Source organism: Podarcis raffonei, chromosome 3 (assembly GCF_027172205.1).
Source record: "Podarcis raffonei isolate rPodRaf1 chromosome 3, rPodRaf1.pri, whole genome shotgun sequence".
Classification (NCBI taxonomy): Eukaryota; Metazoa; Chordata; class Lepidosauria; order Squamata; family Lacertidae; genus Podarcis; species Podarcis raffonei.
Genome location: NC_070604.1, coordinates 78,130,185 through 78,151,301, shown reverse-complemented (window position 1 = coordinate 78,151,301; position 21,117 = coordinate 78,130,185). Strand labels below are relative to the sequence as shown.

At 38.9% G+C, this 21,117-nt stretch overlaps 1 protein-coding gene across 5 annotated transcripts in view; it reads right to left on the bottom strand.

Moving 5' to 3' along the window:
• Positions 1–21,117, bottom strand: part of SLC35F3 (solute carrier family 35 member F3) — a 91,231-nt gene that overhangs the window by 1,964 nt on the left and 68,150 nt on the right. For all 5 annotated transcript variants that reach the window (XM_053382538.1, XM_053382540.1, XM_053382539.1 and 2 more), the window contains 5 exons: positions 18,130–18,454; positions 8,400–8,619; positions 4,744–4,869; positions 2,161–2,353; positions 1,393–1,482 (listed from right to left, as the gene is read on the bottom strand). In XM_053382538.1, coding sequence (XP_053238513.1) covers positions 1,393–1,482; positions 2,161–2,353; positions 4,744–4,869; positions 8,400–8,619; positions 18,130–18,454 — 954 coding nt within the window. The remainder of the gene's footprint in view (positions 1–1,392; positions 1,483–2,160; positions 2,354–4,743; positions 4,870–8,399; positions 8,620–18,129; positions 18,455–21,117) is intronic.

The following is a 21,117-nucleotide window of genomic DNA, read 5'->3' as shown; positions in this document are numbered from 1 at the left end:
TTTAAGGCCCCAAACATGCAACCAAACAACACTGATGAAACTAAACATTATCAGTGGCATTAAATATTGCATGGGCCTGGATACAAATAACTAGTTCATGCATACTCAAGGGCATGTATTCTTGTAGGTACTCTTGTTGGTATAAAGCATTTCTCATTCATTTGCTTCTTGCATTTGGGTTAGACTACACAAGCAGCGGCAGTTAATTTTTCCTCAAATCAAGTTCATACACGATGCAGGGTGAAATATAAATCCTATAAAGAAATAAGTTGCCTAGAAGCCTGTTTCGTCATCTCCTGTTGCATGTGGTTTAGATACCTTGTTTCAAAACATTTGAAAGGATTGCTTTATGGGCATAGTGCTCCTGTTCTCTGTTTGGAGCACATGGGGGTTATGGAGGCTAATTTGTGACAGGGCCTAATTTGTGACAGAAGGGTTTTCTGATAGAGATGATCACACTTCCAGAAACCTCAATCAATTAAGCTTGAATGTCATTAGGTGCTAAAGAATATTGCAGAAATAGCACGGTCATGAGCTCCTGCCAACCTAGCAGTTCGAAAGCACGTCAAGTGCAAGTAGATAAATAGGTGCCGCTCCTGCAGGAAGGTAAATGGTGTTTCCGTGCGGCTTTGTCATGCTGGCCACATAACCCGGAAGCTGTCTGCGGACAAACGCCAGCTCCCTCGGCCAGTAAAGTGAGATGAGCACCGCAACCCCAGAGTCATCCGCGACTGGACCTAATGGTCAGGGGTCCCTTTACCTTTTAAGCTCCAGCCAAAAGTACCTATCAGATACTGCTTTTTATCTCAATGAGGAGTCACCTTCTCCTTGTCCCGCTGTTTTCCCCCAGTAAACCTGCTGTTTACTGTTGAATCAGAGCAAACATCAATCAGTTTTTCTTTCTGGGTATGGGACAAGCTGAAGTGTGGATGAACCCTGAGTTTGATCTTACAGCTACTAGTAGTTTAGGATGGGTATTTTAAACAGCTTATTCCTTACAGATTCCCCCACTCAAAACTTGCATTCATATTCTCAAAGCTCATATTGTCTACTGAAATGGCTATCTTTTTCCATTTTCTTGAATATGATTAATGATTAATATATCATTAGGAATCAATCAGTTTACTTTTTCAAACCATCACTTTCACACCTGGCACTGAAATAAATGGGTCATGCATAAAACCTCATTATTGTGCCAATAGAAAATTAGAGATAAATGCTTGAAATCAATTTATTTTGACATTCTTAATTTTTTAATCTAAAGACCAATACTATAAAATTATACTACTTGCATATAGGAAGAATAAGAACTCTGTAGTTCTTTAAGTATAAACCAAGTATATGCTATACATACATGTGCATATAATTTAAATTTTTAAAAAGCTTTCTTACCGACATTTACAGGTACACTTAGTACAATTCCAAGAGATATCAAGGTAGGATATGTAATAGCAATCCCAAAATTTAATAAAATATTGAATGCTGAAATAAGAAACAAAATTATTTCATTTTTGAGAGAGCAGTTGTAAAACCAATCCTCTTTAGTCATGCAGGTTTAATTAGTTCACTTTAAGCAGTCTCATTTCAACCAGTGTGAACATTTGCTAGTAAAAAGTGTAAAGATTAAAATCTATCAAAATTCTTTAGCTTTTGCCCTTATAAAGAGGTTCCTCATGTCTAACTTCTTGTATAAAAAGGAAAAGTTCCAGCAGATATGCAATTTGATTTGGGGTGTTGAAAAAGATGACTGAAGGTGGAGATTCAAGATAGGCAAAAGGAAGTATTTCACATAGCACATTGTTACATTACAGAATTTACAGAAGCAAGGTGCTCTGATGGCCATAAACTTAGATGTTTTTAAAAAGGGATTAGACACATTCATGGAGGATAAGGTTCTCAATATCTATATGGTACCTCAAGAATCAGAGCAGCATGCCTCAAAATATCAGTTGCTGAGGAACAGCAGGAGGCGGCTCCTGTCCTTCTGTGGGGCTTCCCTTAGGTGCATGGTTGGCCACTATGGGACACAGGATGCTATACTAGAAGGACCTTTGGCCTGATTCAGCAGGGCTCAATCCAACCCAGTTGGCCAGCTGGTCTGGCACGGGTCAGAGGCACTGCTATTATTGGAAGATTATCAGAATCGCAGCATTCACTTACTCAATAATAGGACTGAAAATCCGCAAATGCTTCCCCAAGGAATGTCATCAAAAGAACTCCAGTATTCAACTTTGGTAAAGTAAAGGATGATAGGAATACAGGTAACAAAAAGTACATTGAAGACTGCTAACACTGACAAAAATAAGGCAGCTTCCCCAAATTTAGCACTCCCCAGGAGAAGCTTAAACAAAACCTGTAACACAGAAAGATAAACAGATTGAAAACCGGATGTATTTATCTATATTTGGTTTTAAAACCTTAACTCAAAGCATATAATTTCCCATTTAAATCATGTTTTCCCTGTGCTAACATCATAGTGGATAGAGAATATATAGGTTGTGCCATCATGCAAAGGCAGACTAGTGCTTTCTGTATTCTGTGAACGAGCAAGAAATAGCTATGGATGCTGGGGCTTTCTGCCCCCATGGTTACAATGTCATCATTGCTTCACTGGAGATGGGGCTGAAAACAGCTCAGTTTGGGAGTGTGTTGGGGCCATTAAGGATCTATATGATCTTATGCCAGCCTGAGAACAGGTATTTAATTACCTGCTATTGGCAGCAATGTTAGGGAACTGGTGGCAATCCTAATGGACTGGATCAATATTAAAATACCCTTATTTCCCACTAACACCTATGGGAGGTAAGTCATGTTTAATTGATTTTAAGGGGATCTAAATGCAACTAACACAAGACTGCATCCAACCTGATGAGTTTAAGACTTAGGGGTAATGAATACAAATTGCTTTTAGGTTCTTCCAAGGAACTTGCAAATTATCTTGCATGGTCTTGTGTATGTGTCTGCACCACTGTAACTAACAGGTAGCAACTTTCTAGCTAGGATGCTAATTTCACTAAACTCTGATGCAGTTCTTTAATGCAAACTGCCTATATCCCACTGAATTTACCTCATATTTATTACTCAGGAACTCTAAAGCACATTGCCAATGATAGGCCTTCAGTTGCAAATGCCAATCCTTAGTAGCTTCAGGCTTTGTCAGCTTTGTGTTTTTACCACAAGGCACCGTTAAAAATGGGTAGTTCCTTCACCCAAAGGTGACATGCAATTTAGATAAAGTGTTGTTGCCAGTGGAAAGAGATATACATAATTCATTCTGCACTGCTTTGAAGAGCAGCAGATGTTATTGTTATGATTTCCACAACACTATTATTGCTCCAACCTCAGCTGACTTTAATATTGGAATGTAGAAACAGAAATTGGAGCAAAGGTCCCTCAAGGAAGAAAGCTGACTAATGTGAGGGTATTGTGCTATAGACCCTGTTTTGGATTGTGCCACTCATGCTATCTCTGGATCTGCTGTTCGGCCTAGCTTATGCATAAGCCATAGATTCCCGTATTGCTTGTGAGTGGCAGATTTGCTGATTCAGTGCACTTGGCACTCAGAAGGCTACTGAGTTAGCAGTGTGCTGCTGCTGCTGCTGCTGCTGCTGCTGCTCTTACCTTCATGACATGTATCATACAAAGTGGCACAAGGCACTGAATAGCCCAAGGCTATGCCAGGACACCTTCCACTGTTCTTGATACTGCAACCATTATTCTCTAAATGGCATATTTTGATTGCTGCCTGTGATAACTATCCACCACCCCCATAACCTGCCAGGTATAATTGTTGGCATTACACAGTGGCTATTTCTTCACTATACACTGTAAGAAGAATGAGTGCAAGCCTTCAGATGAACAGCAGATATACAGAAAATTAATTTTGACAACTTTGCTTAGGAGTGATATGCTAACATGACATTGGATGACATCTACTGCCCCCATTTACTTTCAGAAGACGTGCTTCAGGTCATGAAGGGAACACTGTATAAAGTTTCTATTCTGGAGTCCTGCAAAAATCAACTCCCCCCCCCCCACCTCTACTAAGAAGCTCATATGGCTATTTATCCCCAATAATGTAGCTAATGTACTAAAGAGCCCTGCTTATTCTGGTGCCTACTATCCTATTTTTATACAATCAGTATTAATGATGTCTACCTCCCTCTTTCCAACCCTCTTCTTTTTTGTTATCCTGACAGCATTCTGATTTTACATGAAGGAGTGTTATAGACAGAATAGCAGAAGTGCTTCTGCAAACAGAGCTGGCTACTGTATCCATATTTTCTGCTCCTTATGCTGACTCAATTATGGACCAGAAGGTTCTAAATTTAAATTTCAGCTGCTGTTCTCCTAACACCCACAGGCAACCTGCCTGATAGCTGTTTCGCCGAAATAAGACAGCAATGGAAAGAAGGCAATGGAAAGAGCTCGTCTCGATCAAATGCAGAAAAAATGACAGCAAAGGATTTAAACCACCAGCTGGTGGCAGACATTTCTCTTCCATGCACTATTCTTATGTCTGCCTTTCACTATGCGCAGTAGGGAAACAACCCTGATCTGTCTAAAACATGACTGAATAGATTCTCAACAATCTGAACAAATAACACTGTAAGATTCTTAAGAGGCATAAATAAGCACAGCTTACCAAATTACATACTAGATCTTCATGTCACAGAGAGATATAAAATGGGAAGAGAAGCCATTTATTACCTTCTGGCCATCAGAAGACTGAAGCATACTCACCTTATAGAGGGCTGATGTTGATGCAGATCCCACAACAAGTGCTATTCCAATAACTGAATGACTGTGGAATCCATCAGCATAAGTCATCATGACTATCCCTGCAATAGCAAGTATAGCAGCCACAATCTGTTTGGATACATAGAAGAAACATGTTAATGTTCTCTCAAGCCCAGGAAAAAGGACTACCTTAACAAAGAAGACTTCTAATTTGTATCTTTTGTAAGACTGTGACCAGTATTAAGAACTTTTAAACAGTAATTGCTTGTATTAAAAAAGCAAAAGAAGTGAAAAAACAGTCACAGTGGGGCTCTATGAAATCCCAACATAGCAAGCAAGAGTATTGTTCTTCAAAGTACAATCTCCCTGTACAATATTCCTTGGGTAACTTTACGGTCACTAGAGCATGTTGATTCACAGTCTGCAGTTGGAAGTACCATGCTCCATGACAAAGAAATTACAGGGTATTGCAATCATTAGTACTAATGCAAGTATCAAAATCTCAACTGTTTGGTTAGTCATCTTTAAACTTTTGTGTGTGCTATAGGGGAACATAAACATTTGCAGCAAGGGGATCTGAAATAGGATTTAAAACAGCCAAACAAAACACACAGAATGATAAATGTATTGAAAAATGGTCTCTAGTCATAAATTATTGGAATAATAGAAGATAGGATACAACCTTTTGACTTTTCCATTCTACTTTATGACCCAGTCCTTAATATTTTTAGAATTCTCAATATACTTACTATTCTTCAATATTTTCAGTATCTATAACATTCTAGAATTTCTAATACTTACTTGATTCCTATCTTCCCATTGCTCTCATAACTTTTTTTCTATGACTACATGCCTAATTTAAACTTAATTCATGTCTTTATTTCTGCACATTTAGTAACTTGATCTTAGAAATATCTTTTTTTTCAAAAACAAGTGACTAACCTTTTTCAGCCATGCTCAATACTCTAGGCACTACATCTCAAAGTGGTTGTGGTTGAAATGTAAAGGTTGGTGCGGCCAAAGTGTAAAAGTGGGTATGGTGAGGGAAAAAATGCCTTTTGATATGATAATATCACAGTGGGGTAACACTACTGTTAAGCTCCCGTTACTTGGTCCCTGCTCCTACCAACCTAGCAGTTCGAAAGCACATCAAAGTGCAAGCAGATAAATAGGTACCGCTCCGGCGGGAAGGTGAACGGTGTTTCTGTGTGCTGCTCTGGTTCGCCAGAAGCGGCTTAGTCATGCTGGCCACATGACCCGGAAGCTGTCCGCGGATAAATGCCAGCTCCCTCAGCCTATAGAGTGAGATGAGCGCCGCAACCCCAGAGCCTTCCGCGACTGGACTTAACAGTCAGGGGTCCCTTTACCTTTAATTTACCATTTATCATTTACTCAAGGGAAAGCTGGCAATGTTCCAGGAGAAGGAAGTAATGTTAATTCAGCTTTACCAATAACATTACAGCTTTCAATCAATCACCTTTGGCACTATGATCCCCATTGATGTCTGTGAGACATATTCCAAGAAGTGTGGATCACAACTAAAATATCCTCCCACCCAAAAAAGAAGAATGTGCCTTCTTTGCTTTCATTCAGGTCCTTTGGAGGCAGCTTGACCTAAGTGGGTGGGTGATTATGTATGACTGAACTCTCAACTGAACATAGAGCATTCCTCCACTCCCCAGCCCCCTGTATTACTACTAATTTTCTGGCAACTCAGGTTCTGTCACATCATTAATAGAAAATAAGTGGGAAAACTAAAATTCTAGATTCATCAGAGTCACCAAGACCATATGCTCACAAGGAGTATTTGGTTCCACTGTTTAGGAACAACTTCACCCGATAGCCTTTGAGGTTTCTTGAAATTATTTGTCAAGATGTATTTAAAGGCACTAAAACCCATTTTGACAGCCTTCTGGTTTTCAAAGTTTGGATTAAAATGTTCACTCATTTTGTCTAATTTGGGTGGAAGGTGGCCCAAAATAATGGGAAAGGTACAGAATGTATTGAAATAATGACTGGACTCATCATGCAAAAAATGCAGAAGTTCAAAATGTGTGCAACGTACCTTGATTCAGATTTTGCCCATGGATGTGGTTTATAGAGTCTAGAGGTTTCACTCATGCATATTTAACACCCATTTACCCCTATTTAGCCTGCTATATTAGTACTATATAGTACAATAAAAGCTGTACCTTTTTGCCCCCCTTTTGCTGCTATTGATTTGCTATAGTTTTTTTTTAAAAAAACCTGCTGTCTCCTGTGTGTTGATTGTTGTAGCGTGCATATTTTGAAATAATTTATGATTGTGATGTAAACTGTCTTGAGCTTCTCTTCTGAGGCAGAAAGTCTAAATATATATGTTTTAAATAAATAACAAGGCATGCATATTTACATTTTTAATAAAATGATGAATGTTTTTCATGGGAAATAGTGTAACTGGCATAGAGGCAACATTACAGAAGAAAATAACATCCACCAATAGGTGCAAAAGGAATAGTTAACTTGACCATAGCAGTGTTGTAACGCTCTGCTACATACAAAGATAGCATAGGACAACAGGCTAACAAGTCATGTTTCTATGTTTCAATGAAAGTTTATTTTATTTGCCAAAATTTAATTTCTTTAATTGCAAAAATATATACTGTATTCATATGTATGAGCTTTATGCTGTTTCTTTATCAGTACAATTTATAAAGAATTTTATTCAAAAGCAGAATCTATCAAACACATTATGCACCATGTATTATAAATTTTGCATGATTCTTTTTGCTACTTATGTTATAGACCTCTTGCAATACTTTTGAGCTCTACAAATTAGAAAAAGAAAGTTTTAGCCTCAAACTCTTGAACTGATTTCATAATGCTATACACAGTTGAGCTTCTTTCCTATGTTGCTCTGCATGTGGAAAGAGAGAATATCTGGCTTTAAACATGCTTGCATTAGGTTTTAAAATCAATTGATGGCCATGAAAGAGGGTGAATTTATAATCACATTTCAGCTTACTCTTTTTTTTTGGGGGGGGGTGAATGTTATGAGTGTACATTTATTTATTTATTTAAAACAGAAATGGCAAACCTTTGCCCCATACATATTGCTCGACCACACTGCCCTTCATCCCTGACTACTGGTCATGTTGGTTGGGCTTGATGGGAATTGGAGGCACTAACCTGCACCCCTGTGAGCATGTACATTTGTATACTCAAAGACCATCTGAAAAGCACTTTAGTGAAGGCCAGTAGTCCAGGAAGGGTTGAGATTTATACTTAGTAGGAGATAAATCTGCTTTACAACAGAACTTACTAAGCATGAAATCCTCTTAAAATATGCAAATCATCAGTAAGGCCGGAAAAGCACAAAGTCTAAATTTTGGCTGTAGGAGGTTTCACTTTATTTTTAGTATATATTTTTCAACTAGAATAGAAAAGCAATAGATTTAACATCATATAGTCATGTATCAGGTAGTGATAAATTAAAGTAGGAGGTTAAAATGATTATGTTCACCAGTAACTTTGTTTTGGAATGAACATTCAAAATCTTAGGAAATAACAGAGGAAGAACCACTTTAAAGAGTAAAATGCAATCTGTTATAGTGATGTTTTCCCAGTAGGGAAACTCCTGAAAAGTCGAGTGGTGGAAAAACAGGTCAATAATCACTTACCCTCACTCCCATGAATCTGTCCCTGAGAACGATCCACGAAAGCAAAAACACAAAAGCTTTGTTGCAGCAGAACAACACGGAGACGTCCGTGGTGTTTATTTTTTTTATTGCATGTAAGTACAGGTAGTTTGTGAGTGTCCAAAGAACACCAAAGGGTGCTGCCTTGGTAAAAAATGCCTTCAGTGTCAAGCCGTTATCTCCAAAAAATTGACAGCACTCCCTAAAACAAGAACAGAAAATGATCAGACCCTCTAGGTTTCATATTCTGTAGCAGCTGTAGAATCAAACCAAATACTTGGTTAAACTTCTTTTGCTTTTCAAACCTGAGAAACCTTAATTTTTATTTGTAAGTTTCTGCAGAGCCTCAGCTGGGACTGAAAAACAAAACTTTCAGGTTACGAGATGAGAGAAGAGTTGGAATTAAAGAAGATACTGTATCCTTCCAAATTCCCTCTATTGCCAGTTCCATTATAGAACAATCAAAAATTAATTAAGACATATTTGGGAAAATTAATACATGTGTGGCGTTTATTTAGTTCTTTCTGCCCTATTCTGGGAGTGACATATTCTCCTGGGCTGACCTGGTGGCTTGGGAGAGGAAGGCACAGTAATATAATGGTTCCACTCCTAGCTGAGGAGCAAGTTCCAGTGACCGGTGTAGGGGACTTTTGCTTGGCCCCAAGGGAGTTGTGTTGTGGCATCCTGCAAAGTTCCAACTTATTTCCCATGCCTTTTAACCTCCATATGAAGCTGTGCAGTGAGTGGTCATTCAGGAATTGAAGTGCCATCAATATGTGAATGACACCCAACTCTTATTTCTCCCTGTCACTTGAATCAGGTGAGACTGGGCAGATGCTAGAGCACTGCCTGAAGGCAGTATTGGGCCAGACTATTGTAATGCCCTTGAAAACAATTTAGAAGCTTTAACTAGTGCAGAATGTGGCTGTCAGAGTCTTGACTGACTCAGTTGCTCAGAATAATTTAAGAATATTTGAAGAACCTACTTTGAAGAACCTACAGATACATGTCTACTGTGCATAGGGAATCCCTTTCTACTTTCCCTCCAAAAAGGGTGAGGGCATTGTTTGGAAATGAAGGGCAGTAAAAGCTTTTCTAAGGGCAACAAAAGTTAGGTCTTGAAAGTAGTTTATAAGCATATGCTGTCCATTTCTCCCAAAACAATATCTGAAATAGTTCAACCAACCCACAAGGTATCATTAACAAACAATGAACACAAACAATAATTCTGTAGTTTATTATGACAAAAGTATCTCAGAGACCTTACAGATGGGGCTGTAAGAATGCAGAGAAGGTTCAGTGACACACTTGGACTGATGGCTCCTAAGCTAACTTACATTAAAAACCCTTTTGGTTCACTATGAATATTAAGCAAGGGTTTTTTTGTTTTTTTTTTAAGGGAGTTAAAGTTTCCAAGGAAATTCCAAGATGTAACAAAAATGAAACACGGATCTTAACTTCCCTTTCCCACTTTGCATGCAGTAAATTGTATTAGACATCTTTATGTGAATGTAGTCAAATTTGATCTGTGTGCTAAGGAACCAACGAGCCTTCTTGAAATGCAAATTACACAATATCACTTCATTGCAAAGTAGGTTCAAAAGAATGGCAGGAAAATTAATTTTATAACACAGCAGAACAGAAAGAAAAACACTGCTTAAATTATTGCGTGAACAAAAGGTCTCAAGGTTCCAATATTACAGAGCACATGTCAGATTCTGTTTGTGATGAAGTTCTTGACAGTATAGCAAGGTCATCAAAGGGATGAGGCCCACTTATTTCTGATAACAAAGCATATTTGGTGCAGTAATACTCTCATTTAGCTGGGGGGGAATGAACAGGAAGGTGGATCAAACACTATAATGTAAATGCAAATGCTTACAGAATTGCATAAGGGAGTCAAATGCACCATCACTCAATACTCAGTAATGAGGTCTTTTCACTGTATTTATCCAAATGCAAAGCATTTGTGTGGTGGGTGGGGGGAGTGATGGAGTGCAGCCTGCCAGTAGCACTTTGTGGGAGTCAGAATTTCTTAAATATTAGTTTCCCCCCACCTTTCCTCCAAGTTGCTCAAGGTGGTATGCATGGTTCTTATCCCAAGAGCAAAATAAATGCCCTGTCTTCAGCAGTGCCATTGTGTTCCTCAAGGGATCAACATAAAAGTTGCTAAAGTGATCCAAATGAAAAAGAGAAAAGAGAAATCTTCCTTGCAGAGAAGTATGAGGAATTTGCTGCAGTGTAGGCAAGGTGCCAACACCAGAGTACTAAGATGCAGTAACAATTCCAGACATTAAAACAGCAGAGCATTCAAGTAAATGCCTAACCAACTACCGTATATCTTTCTAAAGAGTTCCATTCCTTTAGGGGAGTTCATTAAAGATCTTCCCAGAAGATTAAAAAAATCTAGCTCTTCCCTTTAGCACGCCGACATCCTGTCCTGCACCTAAGTAATTGATGAGGGAATGGTAACAGTGCTACAGGGAAGAGAGCCTTGCTATGGGTATAGCCCCATGCTTATTTGAAGGTTTGAAAAATGTGGAACTGAGAGGCACCACACACAACAGTTTAAAGCAGATTTGATGCATCCCATGTCTGTATATTTTAGTACTGTCCACACAACATTGGCCTCATTCAAGTGACAGCCTGCACTCTTGCCCTGTCCCCAATTCAATTTGGATTTTTCTAATTCATGGATAATGTGATAAAGGAGGGGGGAAACAAACACAAAATGGTATGTTATCCAAATATGGAAACACTGAAGCACATTGTGTGGATGGATTTGTGTGTGTGTGTGTGTGTGTGTGTGTGTGTGTGTGTGTGTGTAAGATGTTTTGCTGGGTGCTGTCTAATTACCTCACCCACTATTTTTGCTTTATCGCCTGAGCACAACTTAGACATTTTGTTTCCATCAGCCCCAAGGAAAGGATGAGAGGGTGGAAAGCAGTGATTTAAAACAATGGCAGAAAGTTGAGTAAATCAGGAGCGGAGAAGCACTGAGAGGAAAATGATGGTTTTAAACAGCAGAAGATGTTTGAATAAAGCAGGGATGGATCAACACTGAGGATTTTTCTTTCTTTTAAAAGGAGATATAGCAGAGATGAGTACAACACAGAAGGTAACACAAAAATATTTTTCCTGCTCTCTTTACACTATATTCAAAGTTTGTTTTAAGCTGCCATTTCAACCACTCAGTGACCTCTAGTATCTAGTAAAACCTCTGTCATTGTTTAAAACCACCACTTCCCCCCACAATCATGCTAATAAAATTTATTTATTTTCTTACATTTCTATTTCGCCTTTCTTCCACCATGGAAACCAAGGCATAACATGGGCTTCCCAGGTGGTCTCCCATTCAAGCACAGACTAGACTCAAACCTGCTCAGCACCACTGACATGGTGGTCACATGAGTCTTCAGACTATACAATGGGACCTGAATCTTTTCTGCAACTCTGCTTATCTATATTACTGATATACCTGTTGTGCTTTTCTAATAATTGCTGAGGCCCTTTTCACACAGTATGTTAAACATAACTATGAAGGTGATGGGAGTGTACTCTGTGTACTCTGCCCTGGCTTCTGCTTTGTACCCACACTTGGGTAAAGGTGTGAGGAAAAGCTTAAACACATACAAACTGTTTGTAAGCTATGTGAAATTTCCATGTGGATGGATCCTATAGTCTGTATATGTATAGGCCTTTTTTGCATCTTCAGCTACCCAAATATTGTTCAGGAATTGCTTTCTTTAAATGTAGAGTCTATCATCATCATCATCATCACTCTCACAAATTCCATTTTTAAGAGATTTTGGCTGTTCTCCAGACTCTTCCTGCTGTCTCCGCTGACCACCAGACCACACTTACTGGACAAAGCTTTGGCTATATTTTTGTGCAATTTCTGTCAGGATCACCTGCTGTATGCCTTAGAGTGGCGGAGGGTGGCTAACCTATGATCCTTTGGTATTGTTGGATTACTGCTCCTGTCAGCCCCCACAAAAGTGGTCAGGCAGTCCAACAACACTTGGGGGACTGCTGGTTATCAAAACAGTAAACAATTTCATAAGCAGTTTGTATTTCTGTTGTATTTCAACTATCTGAGATGTTTTGTACATTAACATGAGACGTTTGCAACTTGAATGGGAAAACACATTTTACTTTCATTGATGCTGTAGAACTACATCGATTTAAATATGCTGTGCAGTTGTGGTTGAAATTAAATCCTTCCATCTTCAGAGGAAGGAGGAATAGAAATTATTTCGCTGATCACAAGCAGAATTTAGACCTATCCATCTGTCACATGGGCTTTTATGACTTGCAGCAGCCACTGGAACTGTCTGTCTTCCTTAAGATGTTTAGGCTGAGAAACAGAGCCATCAACTTTATTTACTAAACTAATAACATGTTACCAAAATAGCCTAACAGTGCCTTTAAATCAGAATTAAGTGAATTAAATGAAAACTTCAAAATGCCCTGATTATACTATGATAATAAGCTTGCATGAAAACATACCAGTCAGTCACCTATCTATAGATTAGAGCTTTATTTTGCTCCAGCTACAATTTAGGCAGAGAGACATGAAACCCCAATAACAGGACTTGACTTTTGAACTTGCTGCAGGTTTAAAGCTTCCAATAAAGTTCCTTATAAAAATCCAATTATTTTTAGGTTTTATTTTAGGCAGTCTTTCTCCCTCATGTATACATGTGTGCACACACAATGACCAGGCTAGATTCGAGTTACAAAAAAGGAGGTTCCAACCAGTGCTTTTTTCCTAGAAAAATAGGTACCCGTACTCACCATGAAGTTGTTACAGTAAGTGCCACATGTTTTAACAACAACAACAAAAAGAGGTGCTGGCACTGCATACCCTTGAGTACCCCTTGGGGGGAAAACCACTGGTTCCAACTAAAAATCAGGAAAAACTTTCTGACAATAAGAACGGTTTCACAATGGAACAGACTCCCACAAGAGGTAGTGGACTCTCCTTCCTTGGAGGTTTTTAAGCAGAAGTTGGATGGCCCTCTTTTATGTATGATTTAGTTGAGATTCCTACATTGCAGGGGGCTGGACCTGGTTAGAGAAGGCTGAACTGGAATACCACTGAAGACCAAAACTAGAGAAATAAAAACGGCAAAGCTTTAACATCCTAATACTAGAATATAAACAACAAAATGGAAGGTAAAACCTGCAAGAACTGGAAACAGAACTTTACAATAGGATGTCTGGAAGCCATAATTGTGCAATTGCTGATAAAAGTCTAAGCATTTGACAACTTAATAATTGAATAATCAGCTCCAAAGTGACTGATACTCTTGTGTTGATGCCTAACACTTAAAACCATTACAAAGAGAAGTTCAGTGAGAACTAAGGTGAGGAGCAGGACAGAGAACCTCTGACATTTCTAAGTTTAGACAATTATATGGTCACTCTATCACTTGTAAAAATTCAATACTCATGCAAGTCAAAATTCAAGTAATCAATAAAGTAATTGATAACCTTGAACATATCCATAAAGCCAAGGCCTCTATAAAACCAACAACACTATAAAATATTATATGAGTGAATCATCTTGGTAAACCTCATAGGCCATTTATTCTAAGCATCAAGTAACTCTTCAATAACATTTTAAACAGCCCTAAGACACCATGGCTGTTCTCAAAACAGAGAACATGGCTGTTCTCATATGGTGTACAAAACAGATGACCAAAAACAAACAAACCAAATGACCATTATGTAACAGAAAACTTTGGGACAACCCTTGCTTAAGCTGTTAAAAATGTATCAGAAATTAATGTATTTTTTGCCTTATTAATTAATTTAGTTATGCTATCATCTATTTCAACCAGGCAGAATCAGAAATATCAATCCAGTATAGTATACTGTCAGTTGAAAACCAGGTTCTGGCATAGTAATGTACTGACTCACGTACTTGGACATATAAATCAATAAAACTGCTCCAAAGCTATCCCTTCCCAGCTATGACCTCAACAGATCCCATAATCTAATCATAGTCAGCTGACTAGAACTAGTAGATGACTTTGAGATTTCTTGAAAAGCAGGAAGAAATGGTGAATAATGTAATTCTGTGTAGTTAATTCTCAGCCTGTTTCCTGTAGGAGGTTTTTGGCAAGAACTGAGGATCACTGTCACAGTTGTGTTATGATTTGATTTTGCCTGTAAATCTGTTTATGAATTTGGCATACTTAGGCATTCTGGAGATAATGTTGTAAAGCTTTACGGCTGAAGTGAGATTTAAATCAGGGATTTCCCAGATTAGTGTAGTGCCCCATGGCTGCAAAAATAAATAAGTTTTCAGCTCTAAAGGCTAAACCAATCTATCCAACCTAGTCCTTTCCAGATGTTTTGGCCTATAACTGCTCACCTGTCCATGTCAGCATGGCTGTAGTCCAACAAAATGTCTGAAGGGCACCAGATGGGGCTGGGCTAAATAAATAACATGTACGCAACTTACTGAGAAACACTCTTAGTAATATTTTTAAATAGTTTGGAGGTGCTTGCCTGGCTTGAAGGCAAGAAGACTAGCCTGCAATATTTCAGATACATATATAAAAACAAGAATCAAAACAATCTACTCTCTAAATGGCCTACTGGAGACAAACATAACGAGGAATCTCATGCACGTAGGAGTAAAAATTACCCATGATATTCAATAGATGATAAAATTTTATAGGAAATAATGCCCATTTTATTTAACCCAGTGGAATCAGAGGAAGGACTTTGATGGAGCAGATAGATTTGTCAACCAAGCTTTAGCATGTGGGCAGGGACACACTTTTAGGGGCAAAGCTTGACACTTTGGATATGACATGTCCAACACACAAAAAATAAGCACCTTGGGGAGTCAGGCCATTGGCATGCTTCAGTAATTAGGAAGGTGGAAGTAAAAGGTGAGACCAAGAGAAATTTCCAGTCTACTCTTGGTAGATAAGATTTATATGGAGTGAGTTCTGTCTTACGAACATGGATAATGCTTGAAATGTGCTAGGTAGGTTGCTATGCAATGGGGAAGCTAGACCATTGTGCCAGGTCTGTTGACTCCCAGGGTGCATTCTGAAGGAACATGAGGCTGCCAATCTTGCTGCAACTAAAGATGTTTGGGTCTAGTCAGTGCCTGGGAACCAAATTTATATTGCAATGAGTTCCATGATAGATGAAAAGTTGGATATAAATGCTAGAAAGTAAACAGAATAGAGACATTTTAGAATAGAAGAGAATCATAGTTAGAAGGGACACTGAGGATCATCTAGTCCACCCCCTTGCAATGCAGGAATATGCAGCTGTCAGGGATCCAACCTGCAACCTTGGCGTTATCAGCAGGACGCTCTAACCAGCTGAGCTATTCAACAGATTTTAGACACCGGCATTTTGTTCTCTAGCATTGTTCCACAATCAAGACTGGAATACCATCTTCAAAACTCTACCAGCTGTTTCTCCACACGTTGTCTACCTTTCATAGACAATCATGTGGTCAATTTATTGGCCTTTGGATTTCTAAGAACCTGACTGTAAACATAATCTTGGTTTTCTTCACAACCACAAACTAAGCTTGAGGAAATGTGAGACTTCTGAGTCAATGTTCTAAGAAGAGCTTGGTATACATCTTGCTCAGTCCTACTACAATGTACTTTTGTTTTACTTTTCTCTAAGCAGTGCAATATTTTTAGATGAGGCAATAGAAGAAAATGTACTACTCTCTGGATAAAATGCAAAAACAAAGAATGTCCTGGTGAGAAAAATCAGCAGCCAAGTAGCATTTGATTTTTGTTAGACAACGTATTAGTAATATGGACATAATGGATGTAATGTATCTGACTAACAATCAGTAAGAAAGTATATATAGAATTTAGGTTAGTCCTAAATTAGGTTAGATCTTCTGGCTGCTTCGTAGCACTGTTATGCATGTGTTCGGGGAGATCCTGGAAACAGGGATCTCTCACCTACTGAAATCTTTCTAATCTTTGCAGAGCATCTTATTTATATACTGCAGTTCAGGGCTACACAACCTCTCCAAGAAGACGTCACACAATAAGAATAATAAAACCAATAAAAAAGGATAAATTTGCAGTCTCAAAACAATTCAATCTGAAGGCCAGAAGTAAAGCAGTAAAACAGCAGCTGTGGTTGAAATTACAACATAAAGCTGAGGCTAACCTCAAATTAATTAAAAGTGGATGTAACCAGCCAGGTCTTTAGAGTCCTTTTTTTTTACCAATTATTTTTATTGATTTTCCAATTTTTTAACTGTCACCAAGTCAATACAAATTCAATACAAATTTAAAAAGCTGACTCCCCCCCGATGTCCCCTCTATTTTCCTCCCTCCTTTGCTGTACCCAATAAAATAACTTTTCCAACTATCATTTCAAAATACATTCATCCCTTCTCCCTACACATCACCTGTTCATTTACCGATTTCTGCTATGGCTTTTATACATTGTAACAACCTGTCCTCAATGAGTAGAGTAAATACTCTTTTATCTATTTATAATAGTCATTTATCAATTTTGATGGAAATGTTTCAGTGTTTTAGAGTCCATTTTAAAGCAATCAATGGGGGAGCTTGGTGCACTTCCCACAGGAGAGTGTTTCATGGTTATGGGGCCACTACTGAGAAGGTCCTGTATCTTGTATCAATCCATCTGATGGACTTTGCCGGCAGGTCCACAAGTAACATCTCTGTGATCAAATAAAGAGAGAGAAATCTGGACCACAAAATATATTGTAGAAACTCAAATCTTAGAAAAATGTATAGATCAAATAGGAAAAGGTTAAAATATGAAAAAAGTCTCAGCAGGTTCTATGCTTTATAAAATGGGAAACCTCTCAGCTGTGTAAGAAAATAATTACTACCACACCACATTCAGATATGTAAATTATTGCTGTAGTTTTCCTGGTTGTAATGCACTTCTGTTCTGGTTTCTAACATTCCCTTTACCCTTTATTTCTGGTTGCATTATGGAACTGTGGCTTTTTGATAGATATACTACCATGTCACACTAATTCTCATACGTACCAGGGGATGTGGTGTGGCATAACAGCAGACATCATTGGACATGGCACCACTCCTCCCCCTTTATGTACATGTGCACTTCTGTTCCCCCATGAAAATGTCTGGAAAGAATGGTATCCTGGCAAACTGCATCAAATGTCAAAAAGCATTTTTTTTAAGGGGTGGGGGTGGGGAATAACAGGGTTGCAAATGATATTTTCCTGGAAGCAATTAAAACTGAAATGTGCACTAAACTCCCAGTAGATTCCACAACTTTTTCAGATGAAGTTTTTACATTGTGTGAAATATCACATAAAACACAAATCAAATCAGGTAAGGAACTGTCGGCGGGGGGGAAATGGAATAAAATTCTGTCTGAATGCAGGCTGAACTTCTTGAAGACCACTAGAAATATCAAGTGAAGGATACATTGGTGCTATCTGTGTTTGTAGCATGATGTTTTGAAGCAGCAGTAATACTGTCACACTTAAAGACATTTCATTTACATTGACTGTTTCCCCACTGCCAAACCTTTGCTATTTCCCTTTTTATTTCTCTCTCCTTTGACCCATAGCCCTCCATTCCTTCCTCTTGTTTATCAAACAATTCCTAATCATATCTTGTAACAATATGAAGGAGAATTTAATACAATACCAACGAAGATAACATAAGACAGCACAAGTAAAGCCATGAATCTGCCTTACCTGTATTTTTGTTGTGGAGACTGTTTTTCAGCTGACTTACAAACATGTCCAATGTAATACAAAGGAAAGAATAAAAAGTTCCAGTTTGTTGCAAACCATGTCAAAGTGAAGGGCGCATCAAATTTCTTAAAGGTCAGTTTTGCTAGCTGGGTTGAACCTGACCAGGAGGAGCAGACGCCAAGCACCACCAATACACCCCAGAAAATTTTCTTAAGCTGGGTCACAGAGCATGTCCAGCAACATCGGCTCCCTCTTCCACCAGCTTCCATCCCAGCTTGTGCCTGGGCTTCTGCTGGGGCTGGGGGATCATGGGAACGCTCATCCCCTGCGGAAAAAGGGAGAAGACGAGATAAGGATGTTGGAATCAGCAAAGAATATTCTGCACAGTTTTATTTTACAAGCAGCAAATCCTGAGATATTTCATGCATGGTTCTCTACCCAAGTAGAGAATGTGCAGCTATATACATGCTATACTTCTAAAGCACACCTGAAGCACTTTTTCTCCTTCAGAGAATTCTAGGCACTGCAGTTTTTTATGGGTTGGTGGGAATGGCCAAACATACAACTATTTAGTTCTAACAGAGAAAGAAAGAGCCTGAAAAAAATAAGAATGAAGGCTAGAATACAATGAGTAAGGATATTACTGCCAAACCAGCCAGCAATCACAATAAATGCAAGTAGGTATTAAAAGACTTATAGCCAGTCCAAATGCAATATTTACTATGTGTTTGATTGATTTTATCATTGGAGTACAACCAAAAAACATAACAAAAGAGGAAGGCACCTCTATGAGATGCATATCACACCATTAATATACATATTTGAAGAAAAGGAATCCTAGAATTACTAGCAGCAGGTTTTACTGAGCTTTACCTGTAACTCAGACTTTATTGGCTTTGCTCTAGCTGAGTCACTTTTTAAATAATCTTTTGAAAGCACCCAGGGAAGTCATGGCCATTTAAGAGCAGAAGGAAATACAATTTCTCTTGAAATTTGCTATACCAATCACAAATCATATATATGTAAACTTTACTTGTCCAAGTGTTATATACAACTCTTCTATGTGCACTTTTCAGCCATGTGTTAAATACACTAGCAAAGTTGTTTACACTGCAGAAATACTGACACACAATACTTCAGGTATCACTTTACTGTGAAAATGATCTCACACATTAGGAGTTGAATTCCAAGGATGCTCTTCTGATCTCTTACTGGAAGGAGTAAAGCACATGCCAGACAAAACACACAGCACCATTTTGGGAAGTAGTACCTGGGCTCCCCAAAATGTCTTTCTGTTTGCAGTGATTGTCATTAAAACTTCCTTACCTACTCAGTAATAGGAAAATAAACAAGTGTTGCCTGTTTCTAATGATATGCTTTCATACCATGGCATAAATACACTTCAGTATCAAATGGATCATCCATCGTCCCTATACAGCCTACTGTTTAGCCCCTCGTGTGTAAGATCATCTATGTCAGAGCAGCACAGCCAATGACAGGAATGGAAACTGTGATATCTGGGATTTCTATCAGTACACTTTTGACTCTCTTGCAAGAGTAAAGTATGTCCAACTGTGATACCAGACTAAGTAAGCCAATAGAATCAAGAGAAGTAAACAAGAAGAGGGGATAGAAGCAAGGAAGAAAGATGAAAGATTCAACCATCTTAGCAAGTATTGCTTGAACTCACTGAACACCAGCCCCTATACAATGAGATAAGAATGGAAGTAGCCTACAATTATGTTTCCCTGGAAACCATGGCCTACTCAAATCCAAATCTGACCTCCTACTGTGAATTATTCTTACTATCTTCACCTAATTTGTCATCATAACTGCACTCCAATACAGTTCTCTCTCCTATCCGAAACCTAATTCTTGCCTTCATAAATATATTTTATCCCACTGTGGAGGTGTTCATGTAAGCAGATCAGTGCCTTCTGAAGCTTTGTTCTTGGGTTTGCAACTTGTGGATGGCATGGCTAAGATCACAGCAGTGCAGCAACTGCAGGACTGTGAGAGGAGCACAGCAGCTGTGATCTCTTTGAGAAGCCTCACACTTGCGCACTTGTGCCAAGGCATGGTTTGACTTAGTATTATATGTGAACCTGTCCCCCTCCCTTGTTTTTTGTTCTCCCCCGCCCAATTTCATATTAAGCATCTGCCCAATTACCTGATGCTATGGCACATTGCATATTATATTTCTCCCTCTTTGCCCAATTACCTGATGCTATGGCACATTGCATATTATATTTCTCCCTCTTTGCAATGCCATAGATTTTGATGCAGCCCCTATAGGACAGGCATGGGAGACCGGCTGTCCTCCAGCTGTCGGATTCCAAACCCAGCAGCAGCAGCCAGCTTGGTCAGGGGTGATGGGAGTTGTGGTGCAGCAACTTCTGGAGGGCCACAGACTCCTGCTGCATGTAGTGATGGCAATCAGCGCTACTGGTTCTGTGTCATCCTATACCATCAGAAGACACAGTAGTAGAAAGAGGATGTGAGCCATGTGTCTATCCATCTATCCAGATATTTCCAGACATAACATAGGAAAGCTAGCAAAACTACCGTATTTTTCGCTCTATAACACGCACCAGACCATAACACGCACGTAGTTTTTAGAGGAGGAAAACAAGAAAAAAAATATTCTAAACGAAACAATGGATGTATGATTTTTGTGGTTCATGCTGTGGCCACACACCTGTGATCTGACAGTGAGTTTGGAGTAGCCCAATGCAAAAATCCTGAGGATCCATGTGGATCTATGCTTTGTAACCACGTTTTAAGTGGGGAGGGAAGGAAAAGCACTCAAGGGACAAGGAGCATGTGTGGGGTGTTTGGAGAAGGATGCTGCTAATAATGCAGGAGAGGGGTTTAAGGGGAGAAGGAACACACGTGGGGTGTGTGGAGAAGGATGCTGCTAATAATGCAGAAGAGGGGTATAAGAGGAGAAGGCTCCTCTCCTCTCCCGCTTTGCTCCTTTTAAGCAAG